A 20781-nucleotide genomic window follows, 5' to 3' on the forward strand; every position below is an offset into this window, starting at 1 on the left:
GAATGTCCTTGCATCTTATATGATCCTTCAAGTATATGCCATTCTCATGATATCACAGAAAGCTAATTTAGTACTTTAACCATCAGAAAGTAGAGCATAGACAGATGAAATTGACAGATACCAAGCATGTACATGGAAAAATGCTCTTTACTTCTGGCATAATTAATCTGTAACTTCGTAGAGATCCATTACTTTAGTAACCACAACCATTTTATGTACTTTCTGAAGAATTATAAAATTATTCAAGCCACATACCATACCTTCAGTTAATTGTTTTGCAATTTCTTGTCTTTGGCACAATACAGGGATGGATTGAGTACAGGGATAACAGGGTCCTTGAACAAAGAAGGCTTACCATCTTATTTTGGAGGCAGTGATTTAATAAACCAAGCAATGTTGAAACAATACTTAAAGAAGATGGTTATCTGTGAATATAAAATGGGACATTTAATCAAAGCTGAGAAGAGGGAAAGATGGGAAGGAAACCTTCTTTGACAAAGTGATGCAAGAATTCTTAATAATCTCAGCACAATGATATAATTGACCCAGGCACTTTGCATTGCTTTTTATAATTTCTAAGGGACAGAACTGCTCACCTCAAGACCTTTGCAACTTTCAGACCCTCGGCCTAGAATCTTTTACTTTTCCCATCGTACCTTTTTTTTTTTTTTTAAATTTAATATCTGGGACTCTATCATCATCTAGGTAAGCTTTTCTTTGCACACTAGTTTTTAAATTTTTTTTCTATATTTTTTCATTTCTTCTTGATGTTTTTCATTTTTCTATATTGTTAACCCCTAGTTTTTACTTCATGAAAGTTTTAAGATTTATTATGAACTATTTGAGTGTTTAGTTAATGTTTGTTTATTCTTATAGATTATAAGATTCATTAGTTTGGTAACCCCTGGATTTATCATGAAATGCAATGTACCTAAATGAACAAAAAGTACTTAGTGAGTACTCAGTAATAAATCCAAGTATACTTGTAATAATGCTTAAATGAAAAATAAGCAAGTAAATATTTGGCAAAATATATGGCCGGAATGTTTTGCACAAAGAAATAGTTTCATAAATAAATTAAAGAACATAGTGAAATGTAACAGATTAGAGGAACTGTAGCTTTTTCTTATGGTTGAATTTTAGTACAGATACTTATTTAAGTATTTGAGGAAATTATATTTTTCATAGATCATATTAAGTAATTTTATGAAAATAATAATCACTTTCTGTGTGCAAGCGTATGTGCCCATGTGGAATATAAATACTTAAAGCCATATTTTATTTTTCAGTTTCTCTAGGGCCCCTTTCACGTCCTTATTCCGCAGACTATAAATCAGTGGGTTTAACATGGGAATCACAAGGGTGTAGAACAATGAAGTAATTTTGTCTTGATCAAGGGAGTAGGAAGAACTCGGCCGGAAATACATAAAGAGCATGGTTCCCTGGAAAACTGCAACAGCAGTTAAGTGGGAGGTGCAGGTGGAGAAAGCTTTGAACCTCCCCTCAGCAGAGTGGATCTTCAAGACTGATAAGATTATATAACAATAAGAGACAAGCACTCCTGAAATGGTACTCAGTTCAATGAATCCAAAAACGGTGAATATCGCTAACTCATTGACCTGTGTATCTGAGCAAGACAGCAATAGGAGAGGAGGCACATCACAGAAGAAATGATTAATCTCATTCGATCCACAGAAACATAAGCGGAATGTTAAAGTCGTGTGTAACAAGGCATCTGCTGTTCCCAGCATGTAAACTGCAGCCATGAGCAGGGAACACAGTCTATTGGACATGCTGACCGTGTAGAGCAAGGGGTTGCTAATGGCTTTGTACCGATCAAAGGCCATCACTGCCAGCAGCAGACACTCAGAATCTGCAAAAGTACAGAAGATCAAGAATTGCAGAGCACAGCCCGTGATGGGAATTGATTTGTTTGGGGCGAATAAATCCACTAGCATCTTGGGCCCAATTGCTGTAGAATAACAGAGGTCACAGAAGGAGAGATGGCTTAGAAAAAAGTACATGGGTGTGTTCAGCTGGGAATCCATTCTAATTAGAATAATCATTCCAAGATTTGCCAGGAGATTAATGAGGTAAATAACCAAAATGGTGGTGAAAAGAGTCACTTTCATCCCAGGGTTATTGGTAATTCCTAAGAAAATGAATCCAGTCACGGAAGAACAATTTCCTTTGTCCATTCTTCTTTGTGCTTGTTCTAAACTGTTTCATAAATGATCAGACAAGTGATAGATCAGGATTTGACTTTACTGGATACCCAAAACACTATTTCTAAGACGAAACATGGCCTTATATTACCTTCTTTACCCTCAGGAAAGAACCCGATGAGTGTCACTTTTAAAGAAACATTGTTGTGTTATGAAAAATCTAAAAAAAAAATGTCTGGGATAGAAAGTTAATAATGATGGATTCTAACTACATATGTCACTCCTGAGACGTATTACTTGTCTTGGCTTCTGTCGTCCAGCGTCAAGTAGAAGATCTGAATAAACTGAAAGTTCACTCTATATCTAAAATAATATGAAGGAAACTACAGAATTGTTGAAAAAATGTCAGAAGATACTGAACGATATGTGTTAGGCAAAAAAAAAAGAAAAAAGGGGGGAAGGGGGGGTTGAGAAAGAGAAAGAGAAAAAGAGAGGAAGGAAGGAATTAAGAAACAAATGAAAATTATTACATTATAGTGTTTGGTGTATGCTGACTTTAGTGTTTACCAAATTATGAATAATTTCTAGAGATTATTTATGTGAGAGAGAGAGAGAGAGAGTGCTGAAAGGGAGAGTAAGAGAGAGAAGCAGACTCTCCACTGAGTAGACAGCCCCATGTGGGGTTCCATCTTAGGACCAAGGGATCATGACCGGCGCTGAAGGCAGATGCTTAACTGACAGAGCCCCCCAGGAGCCCCTCAACATGTTTTGTACAATATTCTATCACTCATGCTCACCGATGTGCCACAGCATTTAGAATCCATTTGTATTGTTGACCTTTGCAATAGGACAAACCTTGAAAGACAAAGAGAGGCCATAAAAAGAAGGGAAACAACAAACTAGCAGGTATAAATTTGCATATCTTTGGGTTTTAAGTTGTCTTTTCCATTAAAATTTAAAAAAGGGAGAAGAGGGATGCCTGGGTGGCTCAGTTGAGCAGCTGCCTTCACCTCAGATCACAGTTCTGGAGTCCCAGGATTGGGTTCCACAGGGACTCTCTGCTCAACAGGAAGTCTCGTTCTCCCTCTGACCCTCTCCCTTCTCGTGCTCTCTCTCTTTCACTCTCTATCTCTCAAATAAATAAATAAAATCTTTTTTAAAAAAAGGAAGAAATAAAATAAATGTTTCTGAGATACATGGTCTCCTTTCTTGTGTTTATATACACATTTTGTACAAATGTGTCTATTGATACATGAAAACTATAGCATCGGGTCGTCTCATTTTTATTTTTCTAGACTTAAATACTACAATATGTGGTTTATATGGACTGGTATTTATTTGTAACATGTTATCTCTTTTATTTTTTATACAACTAGGGTCAATCTTAAGTTTACATGTCCAATATCACCTGCACCATGATACAAAGTGATGGTGTACCTACTGACCTTGGTTAAAATATAAATAAGTAAAACCTTTACTATCCTTATGATGAGGGAGCAGGAGGCTGGCTAGGGACAGAGCAGAAGCTGGCGCCTTGCACCCCCCTCTCCACCTGCTCCCTTCCGTAATATGTGTAGCATTCCTCAGGCACCCCTGACTGCCATGAACGATAAACAGATAGTTAACTTTCAGAGATCACAATCCTGCAAGACAGGAATCTCCCTTGCTCTGCAAATGTCCTGGACATCTACAAACAGGGAGGTTACCTTATCAATAGCACAAATTTCCAGAGGCAAATAACTCTTAGTTCCTCATGCCCTAATGTCTCCCTCCCCATCATAAATGAAACTGGAGGAGGCTGAGGTAGAAGGGAATGTAAATGATAGCAGGATCATAACACCCCACCAAGAATCTCCCAACTATCTTGATGTTAATGGCTGACCTAAGATGACATTGATCAAGCCACAAGGCCTCCTCCAGGCACTTTGTAGGCCCTCTTTAACATATGAAAACTCCATTGAAACCTCCCTTCCTCTCACCGTCCCCCAACCGCAGGGTATATAACCTGCCATCCCTCAAAACCTGGGGCAGCAGTTCTTCCTGCCCACGCGTCCTGTCCCCGTGCTTTAATAAGCCATCATTTTGCACCAAAGATGTCTCAAGAATTCTTTCTTGATCATCAGCTCTGGACCTCAGCACACTGAACCTCATCTAGGTTCTAGAACTTCATCACTTAAAGAAATGACAAATGAGGTCAAATCCACACAGGTCTAATAAAGAAATATGATTGTTTGGATAATGGGTTGCATAATTTATTTAACTTAGTTAAGCAGGTATAAAATGAATCATTTATAAATTTCTTAATATTGGATTCCTCATTTTTGCCTCCCCCCCCCCAAAAAGGAAAGTGTCTTCGACTTATACATTTTTTTAATTTAGTTGAAACTCACCTGAAATGAGCACCTTTCTGTTCTTATTTCTGGCACAGGGACAGTAAACAGCATTTTATTTCTACCTGGTGACTGTTGGGACTTTGATCTCTAAAGACCCTGCCTTCACTCCTCTGGGTTATGGGAATGTGATTAATTAGACTTCTGCTTCTATATTTTCCCCCATGATTGTTGCATTAAATGCTAACCTTTCAATTCTTCACTCCGCCCATACCATACTGATCAATGTCAGCAATTTACGAGAACTTATCCTAAGGCTATGCTCATGGCCATGAATCTATACACTCTTCCAGTGAAACCAGATGTCTAATTAAATTCAAATAGATTTTCTACTTCATCATCTTATTGCCTTCTCATTGTTCACTCTGTTTCTTCCATTTCTGAAACATCCCCTTTACCTCCTATTGAGAAGTATGATAATCTGACATACTGCTTTTTTCATTAGTCATTGTTTCCTTTCTCTCAAGTACATGTCAACCATTTCAATGTTTTTTTTTTTCACTGTATAGAGGTGCAAAACTTTTCCCTTCTTGTAGGTTCTTTCAGCAGCCTCATAATTACATTGACATAAGACAGATTAATAGGAGAAAACAAATTCCATTTCATACATATGTGAGCCCATAAAAAAATATGAGCTCACAAAAGTGACCAAATCAGTCAGCTTTTATACCTTTTAGACAGGAAATGAAAAACTGACAAAACAAAGAGGTTTGTCCTTGGGGCAGCAAATTAGTGAGGAATTAATAAGGTTTTTATTTACACAGGCTTCTTGGCCCTAAATTTCCTCTCTCTGGTCATAAGGATGCCACTTCCTGTTACAGAGACGGACTTTTTCACCTGGGAGACTAATTTTCTGCTTTCAGAAGTATATGCCACTCTCTTTCCACTGTAAAACATCTATACCTAGTATATTCTTTACCAAATTATTTGTCTTACCTATGTATATTCGTGTCTTTCTACACTCCTACAATCCATAGTAAAGGATATGCATGAGGGATGACTCAGTAAATGTGTGGTATTAAATATTTTCCTGTTGTTAGTAGTTGTTCAACAAAGGGGAGAAATGAACCACCTTTCTGCTTCTATAGTTCACATGTATAAGGATGAACTTCTGTTTATTTTTTTTTAAGATTTGATTTAATTATTTGACAAAGAGAGAGCATGAGTGGGGGAGGGGCAGAAGGAGCAGGGCAAGCAGACTCTCTGTTGAACTGGGATTCCCCAATGGGGCTCCATATCAGGGCCCCGGGGTCATGACCTGAGCCAAAGTCAGATGCTTAACTGATTGAGGCACCCAAGCACCCCATGGGATGAACTTCTATTAAAAAGAAAGGTAACAATGCTCTTAAAACAAAGTCAACTTCTGTTTATTTAAAAAGAAGTTTTGTGTGCTATTATTTGTGGCACCACTTTGAGAACTGAGAGATACTGAAGTGTGAATTTGGTGTCTACCCAAATCCCTCCTGTACAGATATTAATGTAATGCTCCACCTTGTTGTATCCTGGTTACCTTTGTTGGGTCACTGACTCATTTGGACTTCTTCATTGGGATTGAGAGCTAAATCCTATGTTGCCATTATTCTGCCCTATAAAATGTCTCTATTCTGTTTTCTATAAATGTGCCTTTAAGCACCTCTCTATTTGCCAATAGGTTGGTGATGCATCAAGTACAGAGATCTGGGGTTTTCATATATTATTTAACTTATCCAAATATACCATCATATATTTCTAATATTATTTTGTGTTTCCTGAGCTGTCTTTGCCAACCTCATTACACAGATACTGAAAGTGCAATCCAGATGTAATCAGTAAAATTCTGGACTTTCATAGCATTATGTTCTTAAGACTTATAGAACTTGCCCATAGTAGTTTCCTGACTAGTGTAATGAACTGCAGGTCATTATGTTAAGTGAGCTGAGCCAGACTGAAAAAGAGAGACACCCATATGATATGACTTACATGTCTAATCCAAAAAAGCCAGGCTCACAGAAACCTGTAGAGTGTAGAATGGTGGTTACCAGGGCAAGAATTGGGTGGGGAAATTGGGAGATGTTCGTCAAAGGGTACACACTTGCAGTTATAAGACAACTAAATTCTTGGGGTGCCTGGGTTGCTCAGTCATTAAGTGTCTGCCTTCGGCTCAGGTCATGATCTCAGGGTCCTGGGATGGAGCCCCTCATCAGGTTCCCTGCTCAGTGGGGGGCCTGCTTCTCCCTCTCCCTCTGCTGCTTCCACGCTAATGTTCTCTCTCTCTCTCTTTCTGTCAAATAAATAAATAAAATCTTTAAAAAGATAAGGGACTAAATTCTGAAGACCTAATGCACAATATTGTGTTTATAGTTACAATACTGTATGCGATACTGCAGAGTTGCTAAAGAGACTAGATCTCAAATGGCTCAGCTGGTTAGGCAAGAGGCTCTTGATTTCTGCTCAGGTTGTGGTCTCAGAGTCATGATCTCAGCATCCTGAGATTGACCCCCATCTCCAGCTCTGCCCTCACTGGGGAGTCTGCTGGAGTTTCCCTATACCACTCTCTCTGCTCTCTCCATCTGCACGCTCACTTTCTCTCTTTCTGAAAATAAATATAATAAATCTTTTTTTAAACCACACACTTGGCAAAGTAGTGAGTATTAGTGCTGTGTTAGCAAATTTTGCTAACCAGCTTTCCACAGTATAGAACTAATTGCTTGCATCATTATGCATATAACCTACTCTGGATTCACTGTCTATGCCTATGTTTGAAGATGTCAGTGCCTCTGCAGAGGTAACAAACTAAGATGAAAGCATGGACCTATATTATTGACTCATTACATGCAGACATTGATAATGTCTTACTGGGACAGTTATATCTGCCACCAACTGGTAGCAGGTACACTATGAGAAGCGTATGAGTTACGGATATAGATGGTAAAAGGAATGAGGGGGATTGGATTATCTAAATTAACATAATTTATTTTGATTTACCTTTCCCTGAATTTCTCTGGAAAGTCAAGAGATATTTCTGTAGTCAACTTCTGCAGGTCACTAGCCCGACCTCCTATTTCGGTCTTGAATTCCCTAGTTTCCAGAAGTGGTTACCTGTCTTCCACTCTCACAAACGTAGGCACAGGAATTTCACAAATTTTAAAGATCAGTCTATTCCATTTTGACACTCTCTTATTGAACTTAAAATGCCTCATTTAATACACTTCATCTCCTTCTTTTTAGTTCACACATTAGACTAAGACTTGCTTATAGGAGCGAAGACAGATCAAATCTGAGCTTAAATGCATTCCAGCTGTCTTAGCAATGTGCTAGAAGCTGGGCTTCTTTACGCTTCTGACATTGACATCCATGTGTACTTCAACTTCAGTCTGGTTAAATTATGTTCCTGCCATGTTGTTCTTTATGACAGCACCTAATTTATAGGTAAAATGTCCAAATATGGGACACCTGGGTGGCTCAGTCTGTTAAGCATATGCCTTTGGATCAGGTTATGATCCTGGGGTCCTGGGATTGAGCCCCACTTTGGGCTCCATGCTCAGTGGGGAGCCTGCTTCTCTCTCTCCCACTCCCCCCTTTCTAGAGCTCTCTCTCTCTCTCTCTCTGTCAAATAAATAAAAAAATTTTTTTAAAGTCCAGATACTATTAGCTAATTGAGAGGCTATTTTGACAAAAGGAAACAGAAACATCCCCCATTTATTTGTTTCTTTGTTTGTTTTTCTACTTCTATACCACCTACTACTATGTCTCAGAACTGCTGAAAGAATTTCAGCCTGGACAACAGAGGAGTCTCATTGTCCCACTTGGGCTTTACTGGCAATCTGAAAGATTTTCACCAAAACATTCTACAATGGCACCTTAGACATTGGATGAATTTTAGCTTGTACAATTGTAGCAACCATTTAAGAGTGCCCCGTATTCCTTTTATTTATTTATTTTTTAAGTTTTATTTATCCATTTTCGGGTGGGGGGGATGCTGAGGGAGAGGAAGAGAGTGAATCCCAAGCAACTCTGTGCTGATCATGGGCCAGATGTTGGGCTCAATCCTGTGACCCAGGAGATCACACAACCTAAGCTGAAACCAAGAGTCATGCTTAACCGACTGAGCCAGCTAGGTATCCCAAAAGTGCCCCCTATTTTTGTATGGTCCTCCAAATGCAAGCCCTTATCCCTGTTTACTAAACAAGACACTTCAGTGAGTTTGATGCAGGTAGGCTGCCTCCAAGCCCCTGGAATGTCCTGCAGGATCAGCCAAGGGAGTCCTTGGTTTCACACAGGATAGAAACCAAACCTGAGCCAGGAGGCGGTAAAAGCAGACCTTATTGAAGATATATATAGAGAGAGATACAGATGGTGCATCCAGGAGACTTGGAAAAGGAAAAAGGGAGCCTTGTCTTCGGGGTGTGGGGTTTTTACTGGAGATTGTGGTCTGGTGCCCGTATCTTTTCAGGCAACAGGAACTGGTCAGAAGGATGGAGTCGAGGGTGTTTTACCTACGTCAGTCATCCCCTGAAGCCAGGGGTCTTGGCCTTGAGAAAGGGACAGTGGTCTGGAATAGGCACATGACGGCTCTGCTCAGTCATTCTCTATATATCATCTACTGTGCTGGCAGACTCCAGTGACATCTCTACATCTGTGTCCCTTACAAGGAGGACATATGCTATTCATATTATCAGGCATGTGGAGAATGGGGTGGGTTGTAGGAGCTAGAAGAATAGAAGTCAGGAAAAAAAACAACGAAAAGATGTCCAGCTTTTTCTCTTACAGGGTCCCTTCAGATTCCCCTGTTTCAATTTGATCATCAGCAAACTGGAGCAGAGTCAAGTTAAGTTGTCAAATACCTCGTAAACACCCAAATAAGAGCTCTTTGGTAACATTATTTTCCAAATAATTTGTATGTCGTTCACCTTCCCTTACACATAGCATCCACAACTAACTTTATATGCTTACATATATGATACAAAAATATATTTGAGGCACATACTTGAATGCAGTGTTTTATTTTGCCTCCATGAATTTAATAAAAATTAACTTTTTTTTTTAAATTTTCCTTTCTTTCTTTACCCGGATGGTATGGTGATGTAGAGTAATGAGATAAAAATGCACAGTCATTAAACTCTGAGTATTCATCACCCGACATTGAGGGGAATGATTTAGGAAACAGTCATGGATTCGACAATGACAATGCTCTCAGGCACAGGGTGGTATGTGAACCAAGCTTAGTAAGTGCTGGAGAGAAGGAACGTCTGTTGAGTGTGTGAGCTGTGAATTGCAGCAGCACTATAATCCAGCCACACTGTTTGTCTTTGAATTCCACAGAGTAAATGGTCCTGCCTCCCTCAGGACCCTCTAATTGCTGATCCATCAGCATAGAATGCTTTCTCTACCTACCTGCATCCATCTGGCTATTCCCTACTTATCTTTTAGATGCCATATTAATTGTCTGCATTTGCAAGAAGTTCTTTTTAACTTCTCTTTTGTTTTGGGAGGCATATTAATTCTCAGAGTCTTAGTTTGTCTTTGCTAGCAATGTATTTAACACAAGTTCACCTTGGGAACTTTCCTAGCCTATAGCACATACAACAGTGTCTTTTAATAAGACGATAAAGGAATTACATTCTCCAGTCAATGATAGAGTAATTGCACTATGGCTCCAGGCAGGGGAAGGAATGAAGTCCAGATTTAGTCAAAGTAGACTTTTATAGGAGTTGGTACCCAGGAGAGATAGCTTAGTGAACCCAGAGCTGATGTCCAGCTCCCAGGGCAAAAATAAAAGCCCCCTACTGTAGAGGGTGTTGCTAGGGAGCGACAAAATCAGCTGATGAGCAGGATGATCTTCACAAGCTGCTACCACCACTGCCAGTAGAAGAGTCACCTTTACCAGGCAGGAGCTAAATGTTCCAAGGTCACTGGAGAGCTAAGTATAGTCGACATGCAATTTACATTAGGCTCAGGTGTGCAACAGAGTGATGCCACACATTACTCAGGGATCACCAGAAGTGTGTTCCTCATCTGTTGCCAACAGTGTTGCTATATTATTGACTATATTATTTATACTGTACTTTTCAATCTCTGTGACATAGTTTATAACTGAAAGTTTGTGCCTCTTAATCCCCTTCACCAGTGTTGCCCACCTCCTCAACCCACAACCCCTTTGGGAAACAGTAGTTTGTTTTGTGTATTTCTGCTTTTTGTTTGCTTGTTTATTCATTTGGGTTTTTTTTGTTTGTTTGTTTGTTTGTTTTGTTTTGTTTTGTTTTTCAGATTCCACGTGTAAGTGCATTCATATGGTATTTGTCTTTCTCTGTCTGACTTATTTCACTTAGCATAAAATCCTCTAGGTCTGTCCATGTCTGCAAATAGCAAGATGTCATTCTGTGTTATGATTGGATAATATTCCTCTTCATGTATCTATATCCATCCCACACCTTCTTTATCCCTTCGTCTATTAATGGATGCCGGCTTGCTTTCATATCTTGTTTATTGTAAATGGCACAGCAGTAGACATAGAGGTACACATTGTAGCCTTGCCCAGACAGTACACTCCAGGGAGTCCTCCCAAGTCTCAGTACTTATCGTCTAAGTGCCCCTTTGCCAAAGTTAATTCTTCATGTGTTTTTAGTAACAAGTCCCCTGAACAGTTGAGTTACTGAGTTACTATAAATGAAAACAGATGAGGTAACAAAATCCTAGAAGACATAGTTCATTCTTGCATGAAAACGGCATTACTCTTTACTTTTTTATGATTTTTTTTTTTTTAATTTGGGTGAGACAGAGCTCTTGTATGAGGAGGGGCAAAAGGAGAAGGAGAGAAACTCAAGCAGACTCTGTGCTGACCACAGAGCCCAATGAGGAGCTCAACCTCACTATCCTGAGATCACAATCTGAGCTAAAACTCAGGAGTCAGATGCCCAACAGAATAAGACACCTAGGTATCCCCAGCTTTGCTCTAAAAAACGATTTTATTTTTTCATAAACAAGTACATTTGTCAACTCAAACAACAATTTCTTTCACTGGATTTGAACAATATCCTTTGGATTTATACTGTGTAGTATTTTTTTTTTTTACATTATGGGTAATTATAGTTCATTATAAACCATTTAGTGTTACTTAATTAAATTATAACTTACATTAGGCAATAACATTTCTTAGTAAATAAACTGCCAGATTCATCATGAAATTCAGAACACGTAAAGATACATAGAAAATAGTCAAGAACATTTAGAAAATCCAGTTCATGCACAAATGAAAGATTGAGGAAAAGAAATTTTGCAAAGTAGGAGTCTAGAAATTTCCCACAAATAAGGAGTACCAAATATAAATTCAAGACATAAAATGAATCATGGAGTACTTAGGGAATGATATATTACGGCATGACTGGTAAATGTATAAATACTCATTGAATCACACCACAGTAGTCAAAACGATTTTGATTTCCATGAATTATAGTGTAAGATTGGGAGGAAAAAATACATACATGTATGTTTTCAATGAAACCACTTTTTACTTTTAAGGTTCTTCAGGGCATCTTTCACATCCTTGTTCCGTAGGCTATAAATCAGAGGGTTTAGCATGGGAATCACGAGGGAGTAAAACAATGAAATAATTTTGTCTTGATCAAGAGAGTAGGAAGAACTCGGCCGGAAATACATAAAGAGCAGAGTTCCCTGGAAAATCGCAACAGCAGTTAAGTGGGAGGTGCAGGTGGAGAAAGCTTTGAACCTCCCCTCCACAGAGTTGATCTTTATCACTGCTAGGATGATATAGCAGTAAGATACAAACAGCCCTGAAAGAGTAATCAGTTCAATGAAGCCAAAAATGGTGAATATCACTAACTCATTAACCTGTATGTCTGAGCAAGACAACACGAGGAGAGGTAGGACATCACAGAAGAAATGGTTAATCACATTAGACCCACAGAAACATAGCCGGAATGTGAGTATGGTATTTACTGAAGCGTCCACAATTGCCACCATGTAAACCCCAGCCATAAGCAGGGAGCGCAGTCTGCTGGACATGCTGACTGTGTAGAGCAAGGGGTTGCTAATGGCTTTGTACCGGTCAAAGGCCATCACTGCCAGCAGCAGACACTCAGAATCTACAAAGGTACAGAACACTAACCATTGCAGAGCACAGCCATGGAAGGAAATTGACTTGTTCTTGGCAATGAAGTCTACCAGCATCCTGGGTCCAACTGCTGTAGAGTAACAGAGGTCACTGAAGGAGAGGTGGCTGAGGAAGAAATACATGGGTGTGTGAAGGTGAGAATCCATTCTAATTAAAATGATCATCCCCAGGTTTGCAACAAGAATGATTAGATAGACAATAAGAAATGTGATAAACAGAGTCATTTTAACTTCAGGTTCATTGCTAATTCCCAAGAGAAGGAATTCCTTCACAGAAGAGCAATTTTTTCCATCCATTCTCCTTAATTCCTCCAAAATGCTACAGAAGTGATCAAGAAATGGTAGACCGAAGTTCTAAGTCTTCTTGACACTCAGAAAATTATCATCTGTAAAGCAGAAAGGATGTATTTCAGTATATTATATTCTTTATGGTCTTATTCTTCAGACAGTCCAGACTAGTTTCACTCTTCGGTTGCTAACAAAAGTTACAGTAATTTGGGATAGGACTTAGAGAAAGTCTGATTCCAAATTTGGAGATCATCCATAGGTATATAATCTGGGTGCACCTGCATATGCATAGCTTTATCCCAGTGGACAATCATGAATGAAGTGTCATTACAAGTCAAATATTGCATGAAAGGAATACCCCAATTAAAAACAAGCTTGGAGGGGCGCCTGGGTGGCTCAGTGGGTTAATCCTAGGGTTCTGCCCCGCATCTGGCTCTCTGCTCAGCGGGGAGCCTGCTTCCTCCTCTCTCTCTGCCTGCCTCTCTGCCCACTTGTGATTTCTGTCAAATAAATAAATAAAATCTTAAAAAAAAAAGTTTGGAATATGCATTCTTATATTTTAAAAATAAATATCTAATTGACCATAAAGCGATTACATTTACTGAGTTCTTCAAGAATCATGATCTGTTTAAGCCTCTGTATTAAGTTCAGAAACAATAAACATCTCTCTGATCTAAGGATAATGAGTGAAATATGTTGGTGACAGTTCCCATCCACACTGTTTTTAATATTTTTTGAGACATTAGATATATTTTAATAAACTTTTCTCTAGTAATATGTTACTACTTGGCCATGTTTTTATTGCTTACATTCAGGAGTGACCTGATGCCAAAGGATGTTTTTCTTGGTCAGTTAAAAAAAAAAAAAAAAAAAAAAAAAGAATACTAAAAACAAGTGAGAACTATAGTATTTAACACATACACTTCTGATTTCTTTGGATTTTAAACCTGACTTGTTTATTAAAAATAGAGGTAGGAACAGAACTAATAAACGTATCTTTTATAGCCTTCTCTGTGAGTGTGTGTGTGTGTGTGTGTGTTTGCATGGACCTGTCTTTCTGTTGGTGAAAACTGGAATATGGGTGATCTGATTTTGTTTCGGATTTGAATAAATACAATATGTGGTTCCTAGGGGGTTGAATTTATACAAATTAGCATTTGTGTTTTGATACCTCCACTATCACAGGTAAATAAAAATAGAAAAAAAAAAAAAGCTTAACTTTCCATATATCCTTTTGCAATCATTGAAAAACCCAGTATTTTTCTTTTTAAAATATGATTAAGATATAAATAAGTAAAATTGTTTATTTGCTAATCAAAATGAATCTGATTCACCCTACTTATATGAGAAATATCTCCCTTTTTGCCATTAGATTACAGACTATTAACCAAAGGAAATAAATTTTAAAAAATCTTTTTTTAAAATATTTGATTCCTCATTTTTCCAAATATAAACATTTTTTTTCTTGACTCTTTAAATTTACTGATTCAGGGGTGCCTGGGTGGCTCAGTGGGTTAAAGCCTCTGCCTTTGGCTCAGGTCATGATCCCAGGGTCCTGGGAGATGGAGCCCCACATCTGGCTTTCTGCTCAGCAGGGAGCCTGCTTCCCCTTCTCTCTCTGCCTGCTTCTCTGCGTATTTGTGATCTCTGTCAAATAAATAAATAAAAATTAAAAAAAAATAAATTTACTGATTCAGAAACCTACCTGTGATGGACAAATCCTTCTGTGCTTGCCCATAGCAGCTAATACAGACAAGTTGCATTTTATTTTCACTCAGTGTCATTTGGGACTGAAGTCTCTCATGCCTTTGCCCTCACAATCTGTACTATACAAATCTGATTAATTAGATGTCTAGTTCTGTGTTTTCCCTCATGAACATTGAAACAATTTCAACAAAGGCTGAATTTCAATTCTTTGCACTTGCACCGAATGGATCATCAATAGGAAGATGAAATGATTTTTATAGTATGATTCATTGCTACACTGAGTCCATACAATCTTCTTCCAGTCAGAGCAGACTTCCAATGAAATTCACATAGACTTTCTACTTAACTATTTTATCTGGTAACTATTATCTATTCTGTTAAATTTATTCTATTAATAAGTCTATTAAATAAAATGATTATTTCCTGTTAATTACTGTGTGTGTGTGTGTATACAAATACCCTTATTTGTATCCTATTTTCTTTCTTTCTGAAACAAATTATTTCACCTTTTTACTTAGAAACATAACAATTCTTCAGTGGTTATATTAATACATTTTTTTTTCATTAAGTATTGTGATTCCATTCCTTCAACCACATCATCTAACTGGATTTCAATTATTTATGACTATCATATCCACCGTGCATGGCACTTTCTCTTGCATTATCTTTCTTTTATTTAGATATGTGTCTACATTGTAAGTTCCTTAGTAGTAATAGCTGCACTGAGCTAATTTCTGTATATCCTGTAGCCCTAGCAACAGCAGCGGTACAATTAATGTCTAATTGATTCTTTATTCTGAAGTCTCTTAGGTAGATAGGCTCATGAGTGATGGACAAATATTCGAAATAAAGAAGTTTTTCACATTGTTTCAACTAATATAGATCACATATGTGTGCATGGAAGAGGGTTTAAGAAAAAACAAGGTGCTATTCATTTTTTAAATTTTTTCTTTGCTATTATTTCAATTTTTACAAAGTTGAGAAGTATTGGAGTATAATTTTGTGTCCTCTCCAAATCCCTTCCAACAGTTATAATGTAACATTCAATGATCTCTGAACCTTCTCCTGTCCTTTCAGTCCCTGGGACCATTGATGACCATCAGCAGTAACCAGAGCTAACCCATCCTTCCCACTGACCTGACTGGTATAAACTTTCGTCTACCCTTCCTTTCTGTAATGTGAAAAATCAAGTATCTCTTCAATCAGTGCATTTTGTTCTGTGTGTGCTTGCAAGGAATAAGAAAAATTCATTCACACGTACCTATGAATTTAATTTAAATATATGAAAAGCTAATAGCAAAAGAATGGGAAAATGAGAATTTTCAAGGTTCTCCTACTGACTGATGATAGTTGTGTCTAATTAAAGATAGTTTCAAATTCTCTGACATTTCTTCCATGATGTCTTTCCCTCATCCCATTAAATTGGGCTGCCCTTTGACTGCTTTGATGAATAAAGTACAGAAAAAATAATTATCTTTCAGGGAATAGCTTTCAAGAGGCATATAGTTTTTTACAATTACATTTTTTAATAAAGTTAATAGTAATCAAATTAGAAACAAAGAGATGCTCCTGAATAGGGGAATAAATAAATGGATTAACATAGTTTCATGGTGTGGAAAGTTATGTAATCATTAAAAAGGAATACATTAGAGTCCTTTATACTGGTGCAGAAGAATTTGCAAAAGACTACAGTTAGTTGGGAAGTTTAATGTGTGATGAATTATATATATATATATATATATTATTTTTCATCATGCCCATTCATTAGTAAATATATGATCATCATTTGCTTTTCAAATATATATAATATATATTTATATATATTATATTATATAAATATATAATATATATTATATTATATATATAATATATATTATATATTTATATAATATAATATATATTATATATTTATATAATATAATATATATAAATATATATTATATATATTTGAAAAGCAAATGATGATCATATATTTACTAATGAATGGGCATGATGAAAAATAAAAGAAAATAACAAGCTGTTTTCATAGGTCATGGGATTTTTGAGGTGTGATTAGGAAAAAAAAAAAGATGTAGCATACTGGAGAGGAATGTATGGAATCTAGTAATGAGGGGATAGATTATCACTAAGAAAATAAAATTCAAAAGTCTATAAAATAATCTCATTTAAAATCTCATTTAAAAAATTGTGTTGTGTGTGTGTGTTGTGTGTGTGTGTGTGTGTGTGTGTGTGTGCATGTGTCTTTTCATTTATGTATTTCCATGAGTGTATTGTTTCCTAGTTTTACTGAGATACAAGTGACATGTAACATTGTACAGGTTTCTTTTTTTTGAAAGTTTGTGTCATACCACATCCTTTTTACAAAAGACCTACATTTGTACCTGCGTTTGCTAACTTCTCTGATGTGTGGGAGTCACTCAGTTTCTTGATCTCTTTCAGAGGGAACTGTACCATGTGTAAGCTATTCCTTTGGTGTGTCTGTGGGAAGAGAGGTGTGGGAGCTTTCTGTGGTACCCTATTTAAAGACTTCCCCTTGGCCCTGATAATATTGTCTTTGGAAATAGCTATTTGCCATTGGTTCCTGGGGATAGGTGAGAAGGATGTGATGTAGAGTGACTAAGAAGGCAAAGGAATGATGCGGACTGAAGTTCACAAGTGAGAATACATAAAGCCTTTTGATACGGTGTCCTCTATTTATGTAAAATACCGAGATAGTCATTATAGACCATCTGCCCCAGCTTCTATTTGAGTCATGATTCCCGAAAAATATTTTCCATAATACGTTATTCAATTTCACAAATTCACAGAGAGGAGGCCCACAACTAATTGAATGAGTCAATTCTACTTTTGTAATTCCATTTATAGGGCTTCAAATGTCCTATTCTCTAGTTTAAAACCACTAGATTTGATAAAACAGCCAATACATAGATCAATCCATTTTTAGATGCTGTGATATATAGTTTTCATAAGGCAGAGAGATGAGCTAATCATAGGTTTACACACTCTTAATTAGTAGTAATCCACTGACAACACATATTTCTGGGGCAATAAACTTCAAACATTGTCTACCATGCTGCTACTGATAAGTAATTGCTCTGAAAGAAGATGTGTTAATTGGAAAAGGTCATAGAGGTGGAAACCTTATAGCATCTTATTAAAAAAATAATAAAATTGGCCATAGGTTTTTTTGTTGTTATTGTTGTTGTTTTTCCATCATGATACTTTGTGAAAATTCAGAGCATCCTACAAATACTCCTTTGAAAGTCAAAGAATCTTCTTGGGCTTTGCTTCCATTCTGAAATGTTTTCACACAAAGGCATTTTGCAACAGCAACTAGAAAATTGAAGACATTCATTGACTTGTAACTTCTGCAATGGTAATGGTTAGTTAAGAATGTCTTTTTTAAAAATATTTTATTTATTTTACAAGTAGGCAGAGAGAGAGAGAGAGAGAGAGGAGGAAGCAGAGAGCCCAATGTGGGACTTGATCCCAGGACTCCAAGATCATGACCTGAGCCAAAGGCAGAGTCTTTAACCCACTGAGCTACCCAGGTACCCCAATTAACAATGTCTTTGAATCTTACATGGTCCTTCAAATACATGCCATATAATAAGTTTCTCAACAGGTTGATGCAGTACTTTGATTATCAGAAACTAGGATAGAGACAGATGAAATCAATAAATAGCAAGAATGCACTTGGTACTTGGTAACTGACTTACAGATGTATCTATTAGAATATTCTTTCTATTCTCCTTAATAGCATGGCTGGGTTACGGACATGGGGGAAGGTATGTGCTATGGTGAGTGCTGTGAATTGTGTAAAACGGATGATTCACAGACCTGTACCCCTGAAGTAAAGAATACATTATATGTTAATAAAAAATAATTAATTAAAATTTAAATGTAAAAATAATAATAATTGACAGGGATAGTGTTTACCATTATTTCTCTCTCTCTCACACACACAGGCAGATATATATCTGTATCTACATCTATTTATATCAATCTATCTAAATCTATCTCATTCTATATATAGATATCTATATATACATCTGAATTCAAATCAAATACCTTTTGGCCATATTTAACAAACGATGATTGTGTTTAAAATTTGTAAACATGCATTAAATATGGTAATACCATAAAACCTTTATTTTGAGTTCATGTCTTTATTATAAAAATAATATGGGTCTGTGTTTAAATGGAGAAAACTCAGCCTGAATAAAAATGACGGATTTTTGAAACTGAATGAAGAGAGTATACCATTTTTGTTCAACAACACTTAGGACTTACATCTTTAAAGTCTATTTAATTCACTGTGTCATAAAAATATGTAGCTAAGATTTTCTTCACCATATATGAGACATTTGTTCCTTTATGTGAACTGTACATTTTTATTTTTATGAAAAAGGAAAATAACTAAAGAAAAATTAAATAACAAAACCACAAAAATATATTAATATTTACAACTGAACTAATGATGCTTTTCTTAGATGCACGAAGGACACACTAATGTTCCTTTTCCCTCCTGAAAGCAGGAACTAAATTTCCCATGTGGTAATTGTCTTCCTCTGTACTAGAAAGGAGAGAGACATCTTTAGAGCCAGAGAAATTCAGGTTTGAAAAGGATATATAAACAACATTGTTACTTCTTTACTAGTTTACTACCCAAGTCAGAACATCTTTACATTGCTTCTTTGTATAGAATATATAAAAGCTGTCTGCTTTGGTCACTGAGTCTTCTATTTCTGTAAGTACCGGAGCATACACAATTAAATTTGTTTTTCTCCTGTTAATCTGTTCTATGTTAATTTAATTATTAGACTGGCCAGAGAACCTGGAAGGGAAGAAAGGAAAAAATCTACCTTTTCTATAATATACAATTCTTTATATTATACATAACTTGAAATGAGTGAAAGTGTGCATATATGATTCATCATGTGCTGTATTTCTTTATGGAAATGGACTTAAGAGAAAAAAGAGACCGTTTTGGGGAGTTGCTTTCAAACGCTAGGAGTTTTCATGAATTATTTCTCTCCTTATTATAAAATATCATATATTTATGATGTTATCTCATCTATTCCAATTGGTTATTAATAACCTCCTCATACAGATGCGGACATTGGCATCTAGAGTTGGTTTTTCTGCCTGCAATGCTTTTGCTCTCATAGATTCCTGATAACAGCATCATGAAATAAATCCTTCTTAGGCAATAATTCTCTCGGCTAATCTCATGGAGGGCTCGCATGTGTTTACCTTAAAGTCTCCTTTGAAAACTAACAAACCAGTGATGACAGCTTCTCAGGGTTCTAAGCGACTGGGAGCTCCTCTAAGTGTGCTCCATAATGCAGCAGCGTTTCAGCCTGCGTGACTGATGACTGAGGGAAGCATGGAAGGAGGGTCATCAGATGGAGACATGGTCTGTGCTTACATTACAACTGAACTCTTGAACATCACTTGCATTGGTGTGAAGAGAACATAATGCAGAGGGGGCTGCGTTGCAGAATTCCAGAGACTAAAGAGAAAATAAGAATATTGGTGACCCTGACGCTGTGCACCATGGCAGCTCCAGGAGATAATCTCCGGACTGGCCACATTCTGAGTGACATTTTACAATATGCTAACCAGGACACTACACCTGCCATCACAGATTGCTACTGTTGGTAGATATGTCCAGATAATGTGTAATAATTATGTGTACCAGCTATGTTTTCTGAGTCTTAATGGAGTTAATTATAATTGCTACCAAAGCAGTGAATGCATATCCTGAGAAAGAAAGTGAACCGTGTGAGGCGTATACATGAGTTTCTTCTCTTTAAGAATTTTTTTTTTTTTTACAGAGATTGAGATCACAAGTAGGCCTAGAGGCAGAGAGAGGGGAGCAAGCAGAAAGCTTGACGCAGGGCTCGATCCCGGGACCCTAAGATCTTAACCTGAGACAAGGCAGAGGCTTAAGCCACTGAGCCACCCAGGTGCCCCACGAGTTTTTTTTTTGTTTTTTTTTTTTTTTTTTTTTTCTTGAGTCCTTGGGGTACTCTCCTATTTATTCAGAAACTTTACCTGGGAGTTAGCAGGGGGTTGGGATTGCTTTTGTTTGTTTTCTGTCCTTTAATAGTGTGTTG

At 37.0% G+C, this 20781-nt stretch overlaps 1 protein-coding gene across 2 annotated transcripts; it reads right to left on the reverse strand.

The window, feature by feature from the left end:
• Positions 1-1178: 1178 nt before the first annotated feature.
• On the reverse strand, positions 1179-12961 carry LOC309872893 (olfactory receptor-like protein OLF2; the record flags this gene model as incomplete). 2 transcript variants are annotated; one of them, XM_082747861.1, is made up of 2 exons in its annotated part: positions 1179-2220; positions 4556-4573. In XM_082747861.1, the coding sequence occupies one exon, from the start codon at positions 2196-2198 to the stop codon at positions 1266-1268; it is 933 nt and encodes a 310-aa protein (XP_082603987.1). The 2 variants fall into 2 exon arrangements, with proteins under 2 accessions (XP_082603987.1, XP_082603988.1); XM_082747862.1 differs by lacking the exon at positions 4556-4573 and adding an exon at positions 12845-12961 and having other exon boundaries at positions 1266-2081.
• Positions 12962-20781: the final 7820 nt, after the last annotated feature.

Source organism: Mustela nivalis (assembly GCF_964662115.1).
Source record: "Mustela nivalis genome assembly, chromosome: 9".
Taxonomy (NCBI): domain Eukaryota; kingdom Metazoa; phylum Chordata; class Mammalia; order Carnivora; family Mustelidae; genus Mustela; species Mustela nivalis.